General features: G+C 45.3%; 1 protein-coding gene across 1 annotated transcript in view; it reads left to right on the forward strand.

Moving 5' to 3' along the window:
- LOC128270618 (facilitated trehalose transporter Tret1-like) overlaps positions 1-19,332 on the forward strand; it is a 63,896-nt gene extending 44,564 nt beyond the window's left edge. Inside the window, exon 3 of the mRNA XM_053008029.1 lies at positions 19,141-19,332. Within this exon, the coding sequence (XP_052863989.1) occupies positions 19,141-19,332 (192 nt within the window). The remainder of the gene's footprint in view (positions 1-19,140) is intronic.
- The last annotated feature ends 110 nt before the right edge of the window (positions 19,333-19,442 follow it).

Genomic DNA, 19,442 nt, shown 5'->3' on the forward strand with positions numbered 1-19,442 from the left:
GGCATGTGGGAGCAAGACGCCTGAAAAAGAGGATCGAAAATATTTACCACTGGAAGGACATGAGAAAGGACATCGAAAGTTACGTTCGTAAATGCGACTCTTGCCAACGAAACAAAATTTGTAAATACACCAAAGTCCCCATGAAAATTACTACGACATCAGTCGCCCCGCTCGATAAGTTGTACCTGGATATAGTTGTGTTGCCCGAATCTGAACAGGGAAATCGATACGGATTAGTGATGCAGGATGATTTAACGAGGCACCTAACAGTGGCCGCAATGGAGAACCAAGAGGCTAACACGGTTGCGAGAACGTTTGTCGAGAATTACATCTGTCAGTACGGAACACCAAAGAATTGGTAACCGACCAAGGCGCGAATTTTATGGGCCAGGTTATGAAAAATATTTGCAAAATTTTGAAGATCAAAAAGATAAACACAAGCGCATACCACCCACAAGCCAATCTGGTAGAAAGAGCCAATAGGGAACTGAAAATCTATTTGAGACAATTCGTTGGGGGCAATGCACAAATCTGGGACCAGCAAATCCCATATTTTTGCTTCGAATATAATACGACCGTAAATTCCTCGACAGGATATACTCCATACGAGCTTTTGTTTGGACGGGAGCCAAGAATCCCCGCAACCATATACCAGGGCAGCAATAGTGATCCCACGTATCGCGACTACGCGCAGGAGATGAAGGCAATATTTACACATATCCATTCGTAGCTAAAGAGAATCTGATTAAATCAAAGGAAAAACGGAAGGAAGTGTACGATAAGAAAACGAAAGAATGGAAGCCGATGTGGGGAGAACAAGTCCTGGTACAGGCCAACCCAATGGGCGTAGGATCAAAACTACAGAGTACTTGGAGAGGACCCTACCTGGTAGTTGATTTACCGAGTGAACAGACCACAATTATCAAAAACGGTAACAAGTTTGAAAGAGTACACAACAATCGCTTAAAAAAATATCACGAATACTAAAGACAAAGAAAAAATACAACAAAGGTTAGAACAGGATCGACTAGATAGTAAGCCATAGAGACACTTAAATATGAAAGAGGGGCCGAGACGAGAACAGTCGCAGCTTTAAGTGAAAGAACAAAATAGAGAGAAAAAGAAAGAGCTATGAGAGAGAAAAAGAGAAATAGAAAGAAAACAAAACAAGAGAGAGAACGGAACATTCGTTCTAAGCCAAGCAAAGCATGCTGTGAAGAACCCGGAAGAGCAGTTAGATTCAAATGAAGAGGGAAAGGAGCAAGGTCAGGACATATTTTATCGATATGTAGCAGGGATTTGATAGTCCCTAACTACATATCCTATCAACGTAAAATATCCGGATTTTCCTCATTTTCACCATCGGAATGAAAGAGATGTCGGCGGAAGAAAAAGCAGTATTTACGAGAATGTTGTGGAGATAGGAGAAAGATGGGAAAAGAAAAAGATGAGGAACGAGAGGAAGAATAAAAGGACCAGCAGCACCAGAGAAAACAGAGATTAGACGTATGAGTCAAAGTCAGACAGAAAAGGATAACACGAATTCGATGAATGAGAGAAAGAGAAAATTGAAGAAAGGAAACTTTTACAATTGATAAGAATCTTATGCAAGAAAAACCAGAGATGCCAGAGATACGAGAATAACATTAGTAGTTGCAAGAGAAAAGGAAAAATGTACGCGAAACACAAGCGAAGTTAACCGGAGAGCATAGAAAACGGATATCAAGAAATTAAGAAGAGAAAACAAGGGAAACTCAGAAAGTAAGCACATGAATAGGTCATTCTTAAAATCCAACATTCACTGCACCAGCTCGTGGTCTACAACAAAGACAGTGAATGCATGGCAGAGATGAACCAACCACAGATAAATAAATCGCGAGGCATAATACCGCAAGGAGAGAAATAGAACAGGAACTAGAAGGGAGAACTAACGGAACGCTGAAGCAAGTAGGATACGAAACACGACAGAAGTTAGGCCGGTAGCTGTCTGGAATTGTCGGATTTTAACTTTGAACGGAACCAACGTCATAATCGATCCCAGTCCACTTAAACGACACTAGGCTAACAGTGTGGAGAAAATAATAAGGTGAAGGCGAAGAAAGATTAGAAAGGGATAAAACAAGAGATGAGAGAAATAATAATGTACCCAAGACAAGGAAAATTTAATAACACGATAAGAAGAAGATTGCACAATGTACTAAGCACGATATTAACAAACATAACAGAGCGAAAATTGTAAGAAAGGATAGACAGCCATGCAGCCAGGGACAATGTAAAAGAACAAGGTCGAAGTTGTAACCATAAGTAGTAAGAACGAACATAGCATTATGAATTACAGCAAGGTCGGAACCGTGCGAGAAAGAAGAAGACAGGCAACGCCACGGAAATAGAGGGAACAGAACCAATTAAGGGTAGCAATTATACGAATAAGAAAAATTAAATTGTACGCCCCAATCAGATACACGCCACATTAAGAACCTAGGTAGCGATAACAAGACGGAAGAACCTAGCGAAGAAGAGCGTAGCGAACCCACGAAAGAATTAAGACCTAGCGCGCCTAAGAGTCCTGCAAGCCACTTGAGGCTATATCTGTTCCAGAAATAGTCTCAAGCTAAAAAGGAAAAATGTGATGCAGAGCCCAGCCCGCGCAAACCAGAATTTCATCCTCAGATGCCAATAATAGCTAGCGCACCTAGAGTCCTACAATCCACTGGAGTCTACTCTGTGCCAGAAGTATCCTCCAGCTCGAGAAGAGGGATCGAATGCAGCGCCTAGAAGCCCGCGCATCGCAGAGAACCATTCTATCTAGCCGTTGCGAAATTCAACGAAGAAGCCGAATCGTTGTTACTAACGGCCAACGAAACTGGGGCAATAGAGGACGCTCACCTTACGATCGTCAAAACAATCATCACCTGACTTGCTGTTACCAGCGGCCAACGACGACTCGGGTTGACACCAGCGACAATGCGTGTGACGATATTGAGAATTGCGCAACCGCGACTTCAGCGACTGGCCATCGATCACCGAGAACCCCCGATCGACAAAACGCAACGCCATCATACGCGGGACCAAAACTGGAGCAAAGGAAGTCGATGATCCCCGATCATCGAAATCACGCCACATTCGATCTATGCAGCCGCGAACCCCACGATGACGTCAACCTGATGACACCGCCATACGGGGCCGTGGGCCCACAGTCGCTTGGCCGAGTGAGCCCGTTGCGACACAGACGGAACTTATGCGACAGAGTGCATCGTCGGCATTTTCGTCACCACCGGCAAGTGCGCCGATCCAAGTGCGCCGATCGCAGCGCGCCGGCCAAGAACCCGAGGAACGAAGCGCATGGATCATATTGCAGTATCAGCTGTAAACAGCGACTCGCCGACCGGCTGACCGAGAACGCGACGGACGAGGAAAGAGGGGCGACGTACAGAAAGAACTAGGTCACCGCGACGATATGGGGAATGAGCAATCGCGACAATGACGAGCGCGGCGCGATGCAGCTGACCGCAGGTAAACCCGGAACTGACCGGGACAACAATACAACGGAAGGATTGAACAGCTGAGAACGGCGCGATGTGCGCCGGACTAGGTCAAGCTTTTCGTAAGGGAGTAAGGCGTTAGAACGAGAGGGGCTTAATAACGTACGCGTGTACTGGGAGCGACCCAAATTATTGTAAGTTTATATATATAATAAAATTGACGGGACACCGTCAGAGGTCGGACGTCAGAAAGCGGCTACGCCGCTCGGGCTGATTGATTGTTAAGTTGAACCCTCGACGAGTGAGATCTTTTGTTCGAGTTCAGGTTCGCCAGTCCGCCCGATTTCAGAAGGTGAAATAGAAGTAAGTATTTTCCACTTCGGAAAATATTGCGAGGATCGAGAGTCCTTACGGAAGGTCCTTCGCAACCAGACCAACGATAGATCATCGCATATCATTTTTGGCCAAAGCGGATCCGTTTGGTGCATCTAGAGCGATTTGCTCAATAATAAATAACATTATTAGCCCAAAACCTGTCCATAGGCGGTTACAAGAAGCTAATCTACCAGGGCTAATTGCAAGAAAAGTGCCACTATTGATTAAAAAAAAATTACAGATGAGGTAACAGTTTGCTGCTCAATATCGTTCATGGGAAGGTACCGAGGGTACGAAAAATTGGCATAATATTTTATGGAGCGACGAAACCAAAATAAATTTGTTTCGTTCGGACTCTCAGTGTAATGTTTGACGACCTGCTAGCAAATAATTCCATCCCAGGTTTACAAAAAAAGTTTTAAAACATGTAGGTGGAAGTATCATGATTTGGGGATATTTGTCATGATCTGGTATAGGTCCCTATTTCAGAGTAAAGAGCACCATGAATGCTTTCGAGTATAAGTGAATCATGAAAGACGTTTATGCTACCTTACGTAGAAGAAACCATGCCACTGAGATGGATATTTCAACCAGAAAACGATCCCAAGCATACGTCATAGCTTATGAAATCGTGGTTTGATGGCAATAATGTGTCAGTTTCGCCTTGGCAAGTCAGTCTCCTGACTTAAACCCTATGAAAACTTGTGGAATACCTTGAAGCTAAAGTTAGCTGTACATATTTTTCAAACAAAGATGCATTGTGGGAAAATGTGCAGCAGGAATGGTATTCCATTCCAGTAAAAACTTGTCAGGATTTGGTCGATTCGCTGCCAAGAAGAGTGCATAAAGTGCTCCAAAACAACGGTGGATATACGGGGTACTGACTAATTTTGAAATAAAATATTGACTTTTGATAATAGAAAAAGAGTAAACCGTGTAAATTCATTAAAATTTGCCATACACGCAGAATTACCTATTTTATTGACCAGGTACTTTTAACTGCTTCCTATTGTAATAAGCAAATTCCTAGAATTTTTCACTTATTTTAGACTATCTTTATCTTATTTTTAGTACTTCTATCTTATGCTATCATTGTAATACCTGTGAATTCAATAGGTTTTGAAAAATGATCAAATAACGCAGCTTAAATACAGTTACCTATTTCATTGACCAGCAGTGTAAGTCTGCTAAAAATGGTGTAACAACCGGGAAGGATATTTTTTCAGGAAATTGTTGACAGATTGAAACTTTTATACTTCCTCCAATACTTTCAACTTGTCTACAGTGAATGTTTTGAAGAAAAACGGTAAACAAATGTAAGAATTTGGCTGGTAATAGCTTTGCCGAAAGGCTCTTAAAATATCCACTGTTAAGGAAACGTCATTGTGGATGTTTTTAACATAATTCGTAGAAAAGCTTATTGCAAACTATACCCACTTGCAAGTAGAAGATTTAATAAAGATTGCATCACAACAACTCACAGTGCACAATACAACAATAACCAAAGATTTCAACCAAAGAACTACTAAACAAGATTTATAAACTATATCCATTGATCAAAATTACATTATCTTTGCGTCCAAAAGTTCGCAACATTGGTTAACAACATCAAAACACTGTAACACAATTTTGTGATTAAACACCAAATTCAGAACCTTCACTGCAATTGATAAACTGCCCGAAGCTACCACACACAAATCAATTAATCAACTTTTGAAGCATGCAAAACCCAACTAGTGTTTGTCCAGAGCCGAGCCGAAAAACGCTCCGTCCGGTCAGTGACAACATGGGCAGCACACACACAGACACACGGCAACACCCTCGGGGACAACGTGTCTCCGATGCTGTCTCCTTATTCCCTGGCCGGAAGCTACTGGGTACTCTTATCAGTTTCGGCCCTTCGGGTCCGGCTGCTAGGAACGTCCATCCGGCCAAATTCGCAAACATGCGGCTCTGTCACTGTCCCTGGGTATTGAACCCTGGGATCAACTGTCTCTGTTTCTCTCAGGCGCCTCCCCCAGCTTCTTCCGGTCTGCTCTGCTCCGCTACTCCTACGACGGTTGTAGTTCGATCATTCATTCTTCGAAATGACACCGGACTCCGATAGCACATCCCTGCTGATATCCGCCGGAGCCGTGTCTTCGAAACCGTCGGCCGGCGCACAGACGAAAAAAAAACCGGAAAACTTTCAATGATGTAAAAAATACAAATCCAACGACCAAACCCCAGATGGCGATTAGAACGACCCAATCCCTGTTCCAGGCAGGCAGTCCAGGGCCCTGGGAGGGAAGATATATGGTCAAAAATTCATTATTGATAGGACTCGATGTTTGCTTACAATTTTTCATCTTTTTCCCATCCCCAAACCTGAGAGAAACTTGTGTGTCCTTTGACCGCTGTGGCGCGGGTGGCCAAACCCTATGGCCTGCAGGAGCCATCGGGCCTCGGAATCCTTGGGTCTCATCTTATTCGTTCGGTGCGGCGAAACTTTACGTAAGCAACAAGACCAACCCAACGCAAAACCAAACCAGACACAACTGGCCCGGGGCTGGACCGGAAACATTATCCACAATGGCCGCCGCCGCCGAGAGTGTACGGAAAACTTTTGCCATTTGGTCAGCGCAATATGATGATTCGCCGCCGCCTCTAGGGAAGCGTGAAACTATGTGTCCCCTGGATGGGTTCCGATAAGGCACGTCAATTGATCACCGGACACGTTGAAAAGCACTAACCCACCACGCCACAGTGCCCTTTTTGGGAAAGCTAATAAGAATGTGTCTCAATATGCTGACGTGCGCGTCTTGAAACAAGATCCTTTCGTTTTCCCCTGCAGCTTATCCCGGGGCTTGGAAAGCACACCCAGCCATTCGTTCCGATATTCCCGGAATCAATAACCCACGGTGTATCGAAGCGCGGGATTCGGCGAAGGATTTTTGCATCAGCGAAATCATCCCTTCCGGGCATTACCGTGGAAATGGTGAAGTCACGGCCTCGCCTAGCGCTACCATCCTGCATCCTGACGGCGGAACGAGCGCAATCCTTTACGGAGTAAAGTAAAAAAAAAAGACAAGCTCACATCCCACAGCCGTTGATCAGTTTGTAGCTCCGCACGGAGGGCGACGATCATACGTGGGCGACGTTTGACTTCCGGGAACAGCTCGCAGCGTTCGAGGAATTTCCCATAAATATCTAAACCGCTCCATGTCTCTGCCGCAACGTTGCCGTGTGCCTAGAGATTTCTTGGGCCACCCCGGGACGCCCGCGTCACGCTCGCGTGGTTTACGGTGAATGTTCATATAAAAAAGAGCTTTCGCCACATCCTTAAGGTTACAGACGGCGGCCGCGACGCGACGGTGCATGCAACACTTCGGACTATGCTCAAAATTAAGAACAAAACTTGTGCACCGTGAACTCCCCTGGTGCTGCAGTCTATCGACTGTCGGGTTGCTGATAGATGGCTGCCGGAGACGACAAAAACCCCCTCGAAATGCTGCTGCTGCGGCTCGGAAGCAGTGCCAGTCGAAGATTCTGGAAAAGAATAATGTCCGTGCGGGTTCGCGTGAGAAGCGAGCGCCCCGAGCCACCAACACGAAGCTAAACAACTTTTTTACGGCTCTCGGGGAAGTCGGGTTTTCTTCTAGAAACTGGAAGGATGCAACCGGCTTGTGGTCCAATTGAAAGCGTTCTCGTGATGTTTGTTCACGATTTGCTGATCGACGTCGTTGTTGAAGGAGAACGAAAAAGTTCAGCCAAACGCGGGAACCAGTTCGCTAACGAATGTTCAGATCCTTTTTTCAAGAGATTTTGTTCCCATAAAACGGATGATGAAGGCAGTGCTCGCGTCCCCGTACCGTGATGCCCGAGTGCAAGAGCTCAAACGAAGTAAACATGCATTACACGAAATAAATGCGTCTGGTGTGTTTTCAGACCAAAACAAAATTTACTTCCCGGGGCCAAAACATAACGGGAATTCGCTTACATCTCAAAAACTTTTTATTTACTCTTCGCGGAACGATGTCGGTCGAGTTTGTGGAGAAATCACTTTTCACAATCAGAAATTTCAGTTTTCTTAGGTCCGAATGGTCACTTCCTTTCGATACATCCACGGATCCTTTCGATATTTATATCGGACTGTCAATCGACGATTTTGTACCACCGATTTTTTGGTTTTATTGACGTGTAGCTCATAAGTTGATGGTGATGGCTCTTTGAACATTTTGCGCCACTTATACTAGGTCTAAGAGTTGAGAACCGGACTGTTAGAAAGATGGCTGTACCTGTCGATTGGGACTTCCCAGTTTAGCTTCATTATCATTAGGTTCATTCGTTATTACATTGTTTTAACATCAGGTAAATGAGTTCAGACCATACCAACTTTTGTGCCTGAAAATGACGGTTTGCGGGGATTATAATTTTTCTGTTCCGCTTGAAGAAACCTGCTTCGGAATTGCATCAAATGTTTGTCGGGACTTGTGTTTGGAAGATCGCAGTGCTTTAAATGGTTTAAAAAATTCCAAAATGGCGATTTTACTTTACAAAAAAAAAGCGTCCAAGGACTCCAAAAAACGGACTTTCTGATTGGACAGAAATGTGTGGTGTTTCACAAGCTCCCAAAACCTAATGAAAACGTTAATTCAGATCGCTACTGACATCAAATGATCAATTTGAACCATGCATTGATCGAAAAACGACCAAAACGCCCTTCTTCGAATAAAAATGGAGGCGCCTGGTAACCGGTGGCTTCAGGGACCAGGCGCCCCAAAAAACATAACTGTTTCAGGATACTATCAAATCACTTGGATGGCAGCTGCTATTCCTTCCCGCGTTATTTACCAGACTTGGTTCTTTCCGAATATCATTCTTTTTCATCGATGGGACACGTATTGGCTGAGCAGCCAATAGTTTTTCTAAGAGGAAGTCGAAAAGGGATGACTAATTAGTTTACTTAAAAAGTCGAAGAATTCTTTCGCCTGGGAATCCATGATTGAGCAGAGAGATAGTAGAAATGTATAACTAGCGATGGCACATACTTTGGATAAAATAGAAAATCGCACTAAAATTTTATAAACGTTTTTTGCGTGTTATAAACAGTCCGGTTCTCAACTCTTAGACCTAGTAAAGTCTTGTTTTGATTTCGAACTCTTGTTTTCGATTGAGCTTTCTCACCGGAGGCCTCCAAACATATTCCCCCATCAACTCAAAACATATGTCTCTATCGGAATCACAAAAAGGTTCAAAATCAAAATTCCCGTTGGCAACAGAGTTTCTTCGGCTGTGCAATTGATTGTCCTGGCTGCCAGCAAACACTATTTCTTTATTAACGCTTTATGATAGAGTGTTCAAAATGAAACGGCCTAAGTCGCAGTTTTAGGATTCCTATTCAGTCAGGACAGTCACTACAAAATCAACAATGCCCGGCCCAAGCGGTGCTGCGGCAATGGATTGTAAAACATTGGAACGTTTCCCATCGCGCACCTGTTAATCAGCAATTAGGGTAATTTCTTTTGGGCATTTTTCGTATCGTTACCAATCATCAGCGAAATGCATTATTCATGACCAGGCCAGGTTCGCACCCTTCTAGGAGCACACTCGGCGTCATAAGCGTCATAATTTACGCCGAATAAATATTTAAACACCGGTTCCGTTTGGCTGGTGGCCGTTAATTTTTCGCTTTTAAAACCGTCATCAATCACACAAGGGCCCCCCCGGGAGCCACCCGGTCCGGGTAGACAATAACCAATCAGCACCACCGTGGCCAATAATGTACGTTATTTGAAATTGGATGCATTATTCATGGGCTGGCAGCTGGCTCACGGTTCATCACGCGGCTTTACAAAACTCGATTTTTGATTGCTCAGCACCGTGCCCCTGGACGATGCAAAGCTGCACACCCAAAATGCAATCCGGGTGCACGGTATTTTCACACACGTCAGCGATTAACTCACCCCGCAACCCGAGGCAGGCCGATCACCTACATTTAAAGCCCCATTTGGGTCCGCGTCCTCAATAGAAACCAGACAAACCTAATTTTCCACACCACGCCCGATCTCGGCAGGCTCCGGTGGGTAAATTGTCGCCCTCCGGTCGGATATCGGATCGATGGACGCAGAAAATCGATCGTTGCTCGGTCGAACCCGAAGCGTGATTTTGCTCCAGCTCCGGAAATTCCAATTTGTTCATTGAAAATTTATTTAGCGCAATAAAGCATAACAAAATAATCCCCTAAGCAGCAGCAGCAGCAGCGGCCAACGGCGGGCGGTGCTTCATGATTTGCGCCAAACCGTCTTTCGGGAGGGCGTTGGCGTTTAAAAATTCAACCCAAGCTCTGCACGTCCGGCGGAAGTGTGTCGTCGCGAAGATGGCGTCGAGAACGGGGCGCAATTGGCTCGTTCGAGCGACTCTAATCATCGATTATAAATGCATTTTTAAAATGCTTCCAACGGGCGCTTGGCGGCGAAGCGAACGTCTAGCTTCTAGCGTCCTGGCACAGAGCTCACCGGGGGTTCATTGGCCTCGGGCCGCGTGTGTGTTTTCGGGCGCATTCGGGCGCTCTCGGCCGGAAGCGAGCAAAGCGAGGTGTTTTTTTTGCCAATTTTAATAAAAGCGAAACCAGCCAAAGGAAAGGAACGCGTTGTGTGTTGATGTTTTGCATTTTCGCACCGCAACCACGCTGATTGCACCGGACAACATCGGCACCGGTAATGATCGACGCTAAGGCCGTCGTTAGAAAATTCTACACACATGCTAATCACGGCCGGAAACCGACCGAAAAAACATTAAACTTGAAAGATAAACATCAAGTTTAACGCTCAACCCCAGCCCGGAACAGAACGCTCGGCGGAAAACAAAACAACCAGAAGCATATTTTTCCGACTGCTTGTAGCCTAACTCGATTCACTCCGATTCGTTAGTGTCATGGGGAAAAAAGTCCCGTCGTTTGTGAACAACAACCCGCCTCGCCCTCGGGGAGTGGTGGCTGTCTGGGGCTTTGTTCCAGTTCCCGGGAAAAATCATTTTCTGATAGCGAGCGAAGGCCCCTTCGGAAGGTCCTTGCCCGGTCCCGGGGTCTATTAGATAAGCGGCGAGCCCTAGGCCGAGCGCTTCCTCGCACTCTGCGGGTAGCAATTATCCCGAACGACGACCGGACCGGGACCAATGCGTCCGGTCGCCTCTTTTTAATGCTAAACCCTTGGAGCAACATTAGAGAAAATGTTTCTCTCGTTATGCTGGCATAGATCGCGATGGTCCGAGCGGGTGGCCCGTCCCCCCCGGGTGGGTCAAACCTTCGAGCTGCCCGTGGTTTATTTTATGGTTATTGGATTAGCAAAAGAGGGTAATGCTCTCGGTTTCGCCATGCCCGAACCTCCCGAACTGTGGTCCGGCCGGGCCCTTAACCCGGGCACCGTGCTTGATGAATAAATCATAAATCAATTTACGCTCATGCTTCTCATGGCGTTGTTTGATGGTTTCGGACGCTCGGTACGCTCGCATTACCAGCCGTGTCCGGCCCGGGTGTCCTTTTCGCCCACCACACATGCGCGCACACACGCGGCCTGGTAGACCTGGTTAGGTTGGTGTTTTTCGTTTTCCTCGTCATTTGCGTCGGCATTTTATTGATCGATCGGATCGTGTATCGTAACCGGACGCCGGTGTCTGGACACCGCGACCTCCCACCGGTCTCCAGACGGATGTCCGGGGACGGGGCCCCGTGAGTTTGACAGCTGTCGGAACTGGTCAGGATAACTATTTGATTAATTAACCCACTTTCAATTTATAGTCGCTTTAGCACGGTCGCCCAGCATGAACGATTGCCAACGATCGACGAGCTGGACGATAAACGCCCGTCCCCAAAACTGGCAACTGCTTCCGGTTTGGCACGGCAGGTGTCGCCACCTGGGCCCAAATCGGCTAAACACAAACGCGGTCGGAGGCCTCTCTCAGTCTGGAGGCCTCATTTGCGTAACTAATTGATGTGCCGAATATTTATTCACTTTCCGTTTTTGTGGTGCCCCAGCATCCCGGAAAGGGCCGAGTGGTTCGATGGCCGGTGGCCAACGGTCCCACGGCACTCGTTTGAACTCTCGTTAAGCTCGTCGCCGTTAAATGCCCAAAACGTTACCGACGGGGGCCGTCGTCCGAAGGCGCTGGCAGACGGGATGATCAACAGCGGCATCGGCCAAAAAAACAAAACCAACCTCTCGTTAGGATGCGGGTTTTGGCAACCGCAAACGGACATGAAAAGCCATCTGGTCGGTCGTGCGCGTCCTGCGGACACACGGTTCGCATTAATGAATTACGTTCCGGCCCCAGCCAGCCCGCCAGCCAGCCATCCGGTGCGGTTTATCGCGATAAGCCAGCGATGATGAGACATTTTCTAATCCCTCCGGGGCTTTTAATTACTATGTAGGAAAAAGCACGCGCTGCTCATAATTCACTCGGCGCACTCGCGTTCGCTGTGTTTGATGGAGCGGTGATGAAGCAGAACCGTTCAATCTGTGGTTAGACCGACCGAATAAAACGCAAACCGCGGTTCGGGACACGCTTTCCTTCGTTCGGCATCGCATGCATGTCTCGACGGCAAAATGGTTCACCTGAAAAAATCAAACATAAATATGGCCCGCAATCTGAGCCATTTCGGTGGTCTTTTATTATTTTTAAAAAGCACGAGTCGCTTCGCTCCGACGACCGTGGTGGATAATGTAATTATGTCAAGAAGAGAAGAATAGCTCCGGAAGAATTATCTTCTCCTTCCCGCATCAACGGCATTGGCTACGCACATTCTGCTTAAAATATGGACCAATAAAGGAGCGCATTCCTTCACATTAACCGAGCACCACCAGTGAAAGGGCCGCGCCGCGTAAAGATTAATCTTCTTCCGCCGGTCGCCGGGTTGCATGCACGCGTTTTATTGCTACATTCATAACCCGAAAATCCACACGCACCTTCCGAGGGGTGACCGAGGGTGGCTGGCCACCCGGATGATTTGTTCGCGATCACGACCAACGGCCGTTGGCTGGCTGGCTGGTTCATCCCATTTGATCCCTTTCAGCCGCACTGACCAAACATCCGGCCAGTCGCGTTGTGCGCTGAATAAATTCGTTAAAAGCCCGAAAGTCAAATGCTCCATTCCGGGCACGTCCGCAGTACTTAACATGCCGCACCATCGAGACGAAATACTATTGATTTAGCTTCGTTTCACCAGCATCCGTGATTGGCCGGGCTTATATGGGTTATTGGGACCGGGTACCTTACACACCAACTTACGGACCAGCCCGGGAGTTTCTGCGGGCCGGCTGGCCTCCGGTCGAGCGGAACGAAACGGAACTATGCGGCTCTCTGTAATCTTCTGGCTAAATCAAATAATCGAACATGATATAGGCATTCTCGTTCCATCATTTGAACTGATTAGAATGAACTAAACTGAAGTGGATTTGAGATTACCCGATGCAGCAATACTTTATGTAATTGCCTCAAACAATTGAACAAGTTTGTAAAACAAGAGATTTTTGGCTTATTTGACGAATGCTAATTCAAAAGATGATTTAAGCAAAAGAAGCTCACTGAATGGCACATGCATAAAATTAAATTAAATTGATTTTCCTTGGTGTGCATATGTAAATTGAAAATACTTACAATGCAGCAACTTGAATGCTTGCGTTGATGATATTCTGGTTTCGGTTCGTGCTAGAAGATTGCTCGTAGCTTAAAAATAAACATTTATTCTACAACTAGCTGTTCCCGGCGAGGGTCGCCACGCCTCATTTCATTCTCATATCTCTATTATCTGACTTCCCAAAAACTCCTACTTGCAGAATTTGGTCTGATTTGTTCAAAAACAGCCCGAATTATAATAAATACGGTCCAATTTGTTTTTCTAAGATTATAAAAAACCCTAATCATAAGTTAAGTATATATAATTATAAGAAAAAATAAGTTCTGTTACGTTTGTATGGTAGCCCCCCTCCCGGGTGGGAGGGAGCAGGAGCGACTAGTAGGTAGGACATTTGACCGAAATTTCATTTAAAAGAATTCATTAAAAAATGCCATGAATTAACCTTTCAAATAAATGTTCAAGCATCGAACATTATTTAGCTGTTTTCCTTTAATAACCAAAAGGAAAAAGTGAATCTTAAACATTTATGTTATTACACAATTAACAAAAAGCATACATTTAATTTTACATTGGAATATGTTTGTAATGTTTCTTCATTCGATGTTGGCACGTCTTTCATCAGCACCGAAATTCGTTATGTGCCCTTTTTAGGAAAATACCAAAACCAATGTATAGATTGCAATATGCCAAATTCGGGTTCTAAGAAACCTTTTAACATAATTCGTACACGTGCACTTCACCATCATGTAAACGCGCTTCGGTTGATGTGCTGCTTTTTATGTACACCGTACGGACATCGTGTCGATGTTTTGCGAGCAAATTAATGATATAATTAAGCAACTCCAACATCCAACGGCCACTCGGACTGTCACCGGCCACCATGCGCCTCCATCGCCTCGGTCGCCATGTTTATAGAGACATTCTCACTATCATTTCACTCACAATTATCCTCATGACCATCATCCGAAAGAACTCTCACCAACACATACAAACGAGCACAATATCCGACCAGTCACCTTTCGTTTCATTGATTCACCTAATGAACTCATCCAATGATAACATTTATTGGCAAAATTATGCTCGGCCATTAATTGGTGCGCTGCGCCCGGCACGGTGAGCCATTCGGCCCGACGGGCACGAAACAAAATGCCGCCGAGTTGCTGGCTTCACCACTTCGTTTGTATCGCTATCACGCTACAAAAGCAACGTTAATCACATTGCTAAATGGGGCGCGAGCGTAAGGACGCTCTGCGGGAGCCGTCCGGGCACCCCCATGGCCCACCGTGGAGAGATTGGCCAAATAAGGTCCAAAAAACCACCCTCCGAATAAGGAAAAAGAAGAAGAAGAAGAAGCACCACTGAACCACCACTTCAAGGGCACCGACACAACGCCTAAGCACCAGCCCCGAAACACGGCACGGCCAGGCCGCCCGCCAGGGGCCCGTCATCACCCTCGCCTTAAGCGCTGCTCCTGCTGCTGTTGCTGGTGCCGCTTTTGCTGATCTGTACTATTAGCTGGAAACGGATCCCGAGTGCTCGTTACCGTTACCCATCAGTCGAACGCTTAGGAGTCCTTTCCGGAGCCTCGGCTTGATCTCGGCTCCGGCAGTTGAAGCACACTGGACCGTTTTCGACATCAGCATCGGCTACATAAATACATTATCGTGGTTTGCATCGCCCTCGCTCGCTCGCCCTAAGTATCCGCCGGCGCCTCTATCTATCCAGCTCCGTCACTCGTCCGGCTTTCTTCGTCCGTTCGTTCGAAAGGACGATATTTGTTCGCTTGATTCGGTAACAACCTTAATAGGATAAATCATTCCACAGAATTTCGCTCAAATGTTTGGCGTCCATGATTACAAAGGCCACCACGCGGTAGGTATAGTTCTGTGAACGTTCGAGCGAAAGTAAACTGGATCCTAAATCCCCAGCTCGCCCACGGGTGGATTTTGCATCTTTCGATCGGAGGGAAATATTTGTCTTGGAAACTTAATTAGCCTCGGCGCACGGTTCGGGCTCCAGCAAAGCTGCTTCCGACTCGGCTGCTGCTCGCGCTGGTTCGCCGCTGGTTCCGGGTCCTTCGCCTCCGATTCTGTATGCATCGCAGCTCGATTGATTATGTTTTTGTTTTCGTTAACCTACTCCTTAGCGTCGCGTCCGGTTTCGGCTGGCACCCCGAAACAGCCCGGGCAACAAGCTCGGTTTCGCTTGCCCTTTTCGACATTTAAATAACCCACGAACCTCTCCCAATTATCATAATCTGATTGGAATAAGCCGTCCTTTTTCGCTCTTGTGTAGCATGTAGCGATGGATTGACATAACGAGCTACCGCAAAAAAAAATATGTGAAACAGACAGCGAACGCCATAATGTAAATGCGTGAGATGCGTGAAACAGAAAGCACGGTCACCCTTTAAGCCCATCAAATCGGAGCCACCACCGCAAATTGATCGTGTATACATTTACAAGGCACCATGTCAAAGTGTTATTTATGGTCACCACACACACACTCACACACACACACACACACACACACACATCAAGCGAATGAACTTGTGTCAAAAGTCCCAGCAACCCCGACCCAGTTGGCACTGTTATTTTGCAATTAACCTCGCACGGCCGGGCTCAATTTACCTATCGCAACACTCTCAACCCCAGGCGGGCCAGTTCGGTTTTTGATAAGGGAATAAAATTTACTTTATTTTTTCGAGCATAATGAACATATCAACCATAAGCTGATCTATGGCATCGGGAAACAAAATATGATTCGATTGATGCCGCATGCCGTAACGCAGAAGTTAAACTCATCGGCGCTTCGAGCTCAATTTATGTTTCATTTTCCATCATTTCAGACATTGTGTTATCTTTAACGATGACGAATCACGCCTTGTTGTGCAGCATGAAATGCTCATTACACAAATTATGTTGCGTTTTATGTTCACATAATTAGCAGACACGAACGGGAAGGCGTTGCTTCTCAATTTAGCACGCTCCACTGGCTCCGAACACGCTGGGCTCTGAATGTTATCGTTAATTGCATGAAATATTGCGCATACCTGTCCTAATTTTTCATTCTATATCCACCATTTAATATTCTGTTATCATCACGTAAAAACAATCGGCGAGCCCAGCTTGGTTTGATTGGTCCATTTGTATTCCCAAGTACCGCGCCAGAACGATGATTTGTCGGTTTGTCCATTTTTCAGTTCGGCTTTGCAATAAAAAAATTAAAGAATTGGCCAAAAAATAACGAGAATTCGCTTCAAACTCAAAAATTCCTACTTTATTGTTCTAAATCTATTAATAATAATTTCAATCTAAAATATATCATCACCATTACAATAGTTCCTAGTCGATTCAATACATCTACGTCCAGGTTTATTCCCGTGTTTGAAATGGGCCAAAAAGTACTTTTCGAAAAGCTGTGTTTCTGTTGGAATATAGCAACCGTTAGCGTTCATTATAACGTTACTTTATAGCAACATCGATATGTCATCTGTCAATAAAGTATTTGTCACTTCTCTATTTGACCATCACGAAGCACACACGTATATCCAGATTACTGCGCAAAACCACGCTCTCTTAATAGTTTCCATTAAATTGAGCATTTAAGGGAACCAAACGGCAATTCACTTTTCTGAGGCCCAAATGGTCACCCAAAATGGTTTCCACTGATCCTTTTGATATTCCCACACAGTCAACAAGTTTTCAAACTGTCAAGCGACGAATTTAGAGCAGCGATTCTTTAATTTTATTTCATCAGTCGATATTGATGGTTGTCCTGGTCTTGTTTCGTCTTAAATACTTTCCCGACCTTCTTTGAACATTTTGCGCCAACTTTAAACTCTTGTTTTCGAAAGAGCTTGCTCACCGAAGGCCTTTTCCTAAATTTTCAACCTTTCTGGCAGCAGACATTTCCTTCCGCACACTTAATTTCACGGCACTGCGTTGTTGAACAGTTTCTGGCAATATGAATAACTACGAATTCCCTTTTAACTGTTTAAGAATAGTTAGAATTTCGACCTATAGTTTCTGGCATTATGAATAACTAAGAATTCCCTTTTAACTGTTTAAGAATAGTTAGAATTTCGACCTATTTGTCCCTATCGGAATCACAAACTAAAAATCCGTATTCCCGCTACTTTTTGAAATTTAAGGGTGATACGGACAAAAACGAGTCAAACAAAAAAATGTGTAAATCAGTCAAAAAAATTATTAAAAAATCAAGTTATATTTCTTTTGAAAGCTCATTCTATACAGAATATGCAAAAAAATATTGTTCAGTCCTCCGTCTTAAGGAATGTGAATTGCCGAGCTTTTCGTTTTATTCCTTTCATCAACTCTTGCACCGTTTTCTTGGTCGCTTTCATTGCTACAGAACGCCAGTTTTTTCTAAATTCCATCACACTGACAACTGTTTTACGAATCTTCTTGAGGTTCCAGTTGATAATGGCCCAATATTTTTCGATTGGGCGGAGCTCTGGGGTGTTGGGAGGATTCATGTCTTTGGGCACCACCTGGACGTTGTTTGCGGTATACGACTCCATGAGCTTTTTTCCATAATTACAAGATGCTAAATCCAGCTAAAATAAAAAAGAACCTTTGTACTTTTTTAGGAAAGGCAAAAGACGTTTGTTTAGGCACTCTCGGACATAAATTTCCTGGTTGATGGTCCCGATCGCGATGAAAATGCCACTTTTTAAACCATAGGAACAGAAAGCCCGCATACGAAATATTTCTTTGCGAATTTCGACAGCTTTATGTCCTTGCAAATCTCTCCTACTTTTTCCCTTTCAGTTGCACTATAGTACTCCTGTCCAGGAAGCTGTTTAAAGTTTGCCTTGACGTAGGTTTCATCATCCTGCACTACGCAGACAATTTCGTGATCATCTTTATGCACAGATTCCGCGATCGTTTTCTGGCTGACATGTTTTGTTTGTCGTCACGATTTGGAGTCACTCCTTTCTTCTAGAATGCTACACTAGCTCGTATTTTAGTACATCTTACGGTTGAAGACGATACTTCCAGCTTGCCTGCGACATCTCGGACGGAGAGTTTGGAATTCCGCTTGAAACAACTGATCACCCGTTTCGTCGTTTTCGTAGTCTCCTGTTTCCGACTTCCACCTGATCCAGTCTTTCTGACTGTCGTCAAACGTTTTCCGAATAGTTTTAATACATCGGTGATAGTTTATTTGGCCACATTCATCAATTTCACTAACTTGGCGCGCGAGTAATTCGGATTTTCGCGCCAACGGTGCAAAGTTTTGAGACGATGCTCCTATTGTTTCGACGCCAATTCCACAAATGAAGAGCAAATGTCAAAATCGAATAATACGTATGATTCTAGACAAAAACATCTTTATAATGAGATATGTACAAGATTTTTTGATGCACCATGACAAATACTGCGTCAAGTTGAAGTTGACTCGTTTTTGTCCGTATCACCCTTTAGCTTATAGGGACTCACTGTAGGTGCCTTTTGTAATAAAAACCCTGTGACTCAATACGCAATCAACGCGTCGTTAGATGCTACCTCAGCGTAACTCACTCATCCTGGCCACTAGTCTTTGCTTCATTAATTTGTACCGTTTACTTTTCGTTGCAGATTTCGTTAATGAACCAAACGCAGTCAACGTGCTATCCGGATCCGGTTTGGCCTTGCTCTGCGGTAGCGCAACGGTACCAGAACCCGAGCACAATCTGAACCACTGCGCCAGTACATCGCCAATGGACCAAACGAATCCCAGCGTCTGGATTTACCGCCGAACCCCTATCCTCTAAATCCACCGTGGGATTCCGTGGAGCAGTCCGATGTCCTTTACAAAACGTCCTTGTTCGATTGTCCCGTTCGAACGGTGGTGTAGCTTTCTGCAGGTGGCGCAGGTTCCCTTCACGGTCTTAAACTGCAACTAGCCAACTAAACGACTCCCCCGGGTCTTCCCTGACATGAAGCGTTGTGGCGCTGTAAAGCACT

The sequence above is a fragment of the Anopheles cruzii genome, chromosome 3, assembly GCF_943734635.1.
Source record: "Anopheles cruzii chromosome 3, idAnoCruzAS_RS32_06, whole genome shotgun sequence".
NCBI lineage: Eukaryota > Metazoa > Arthropoda > Insecta > Diptera > Culicidae > Anopheles > Anopheles cruzii.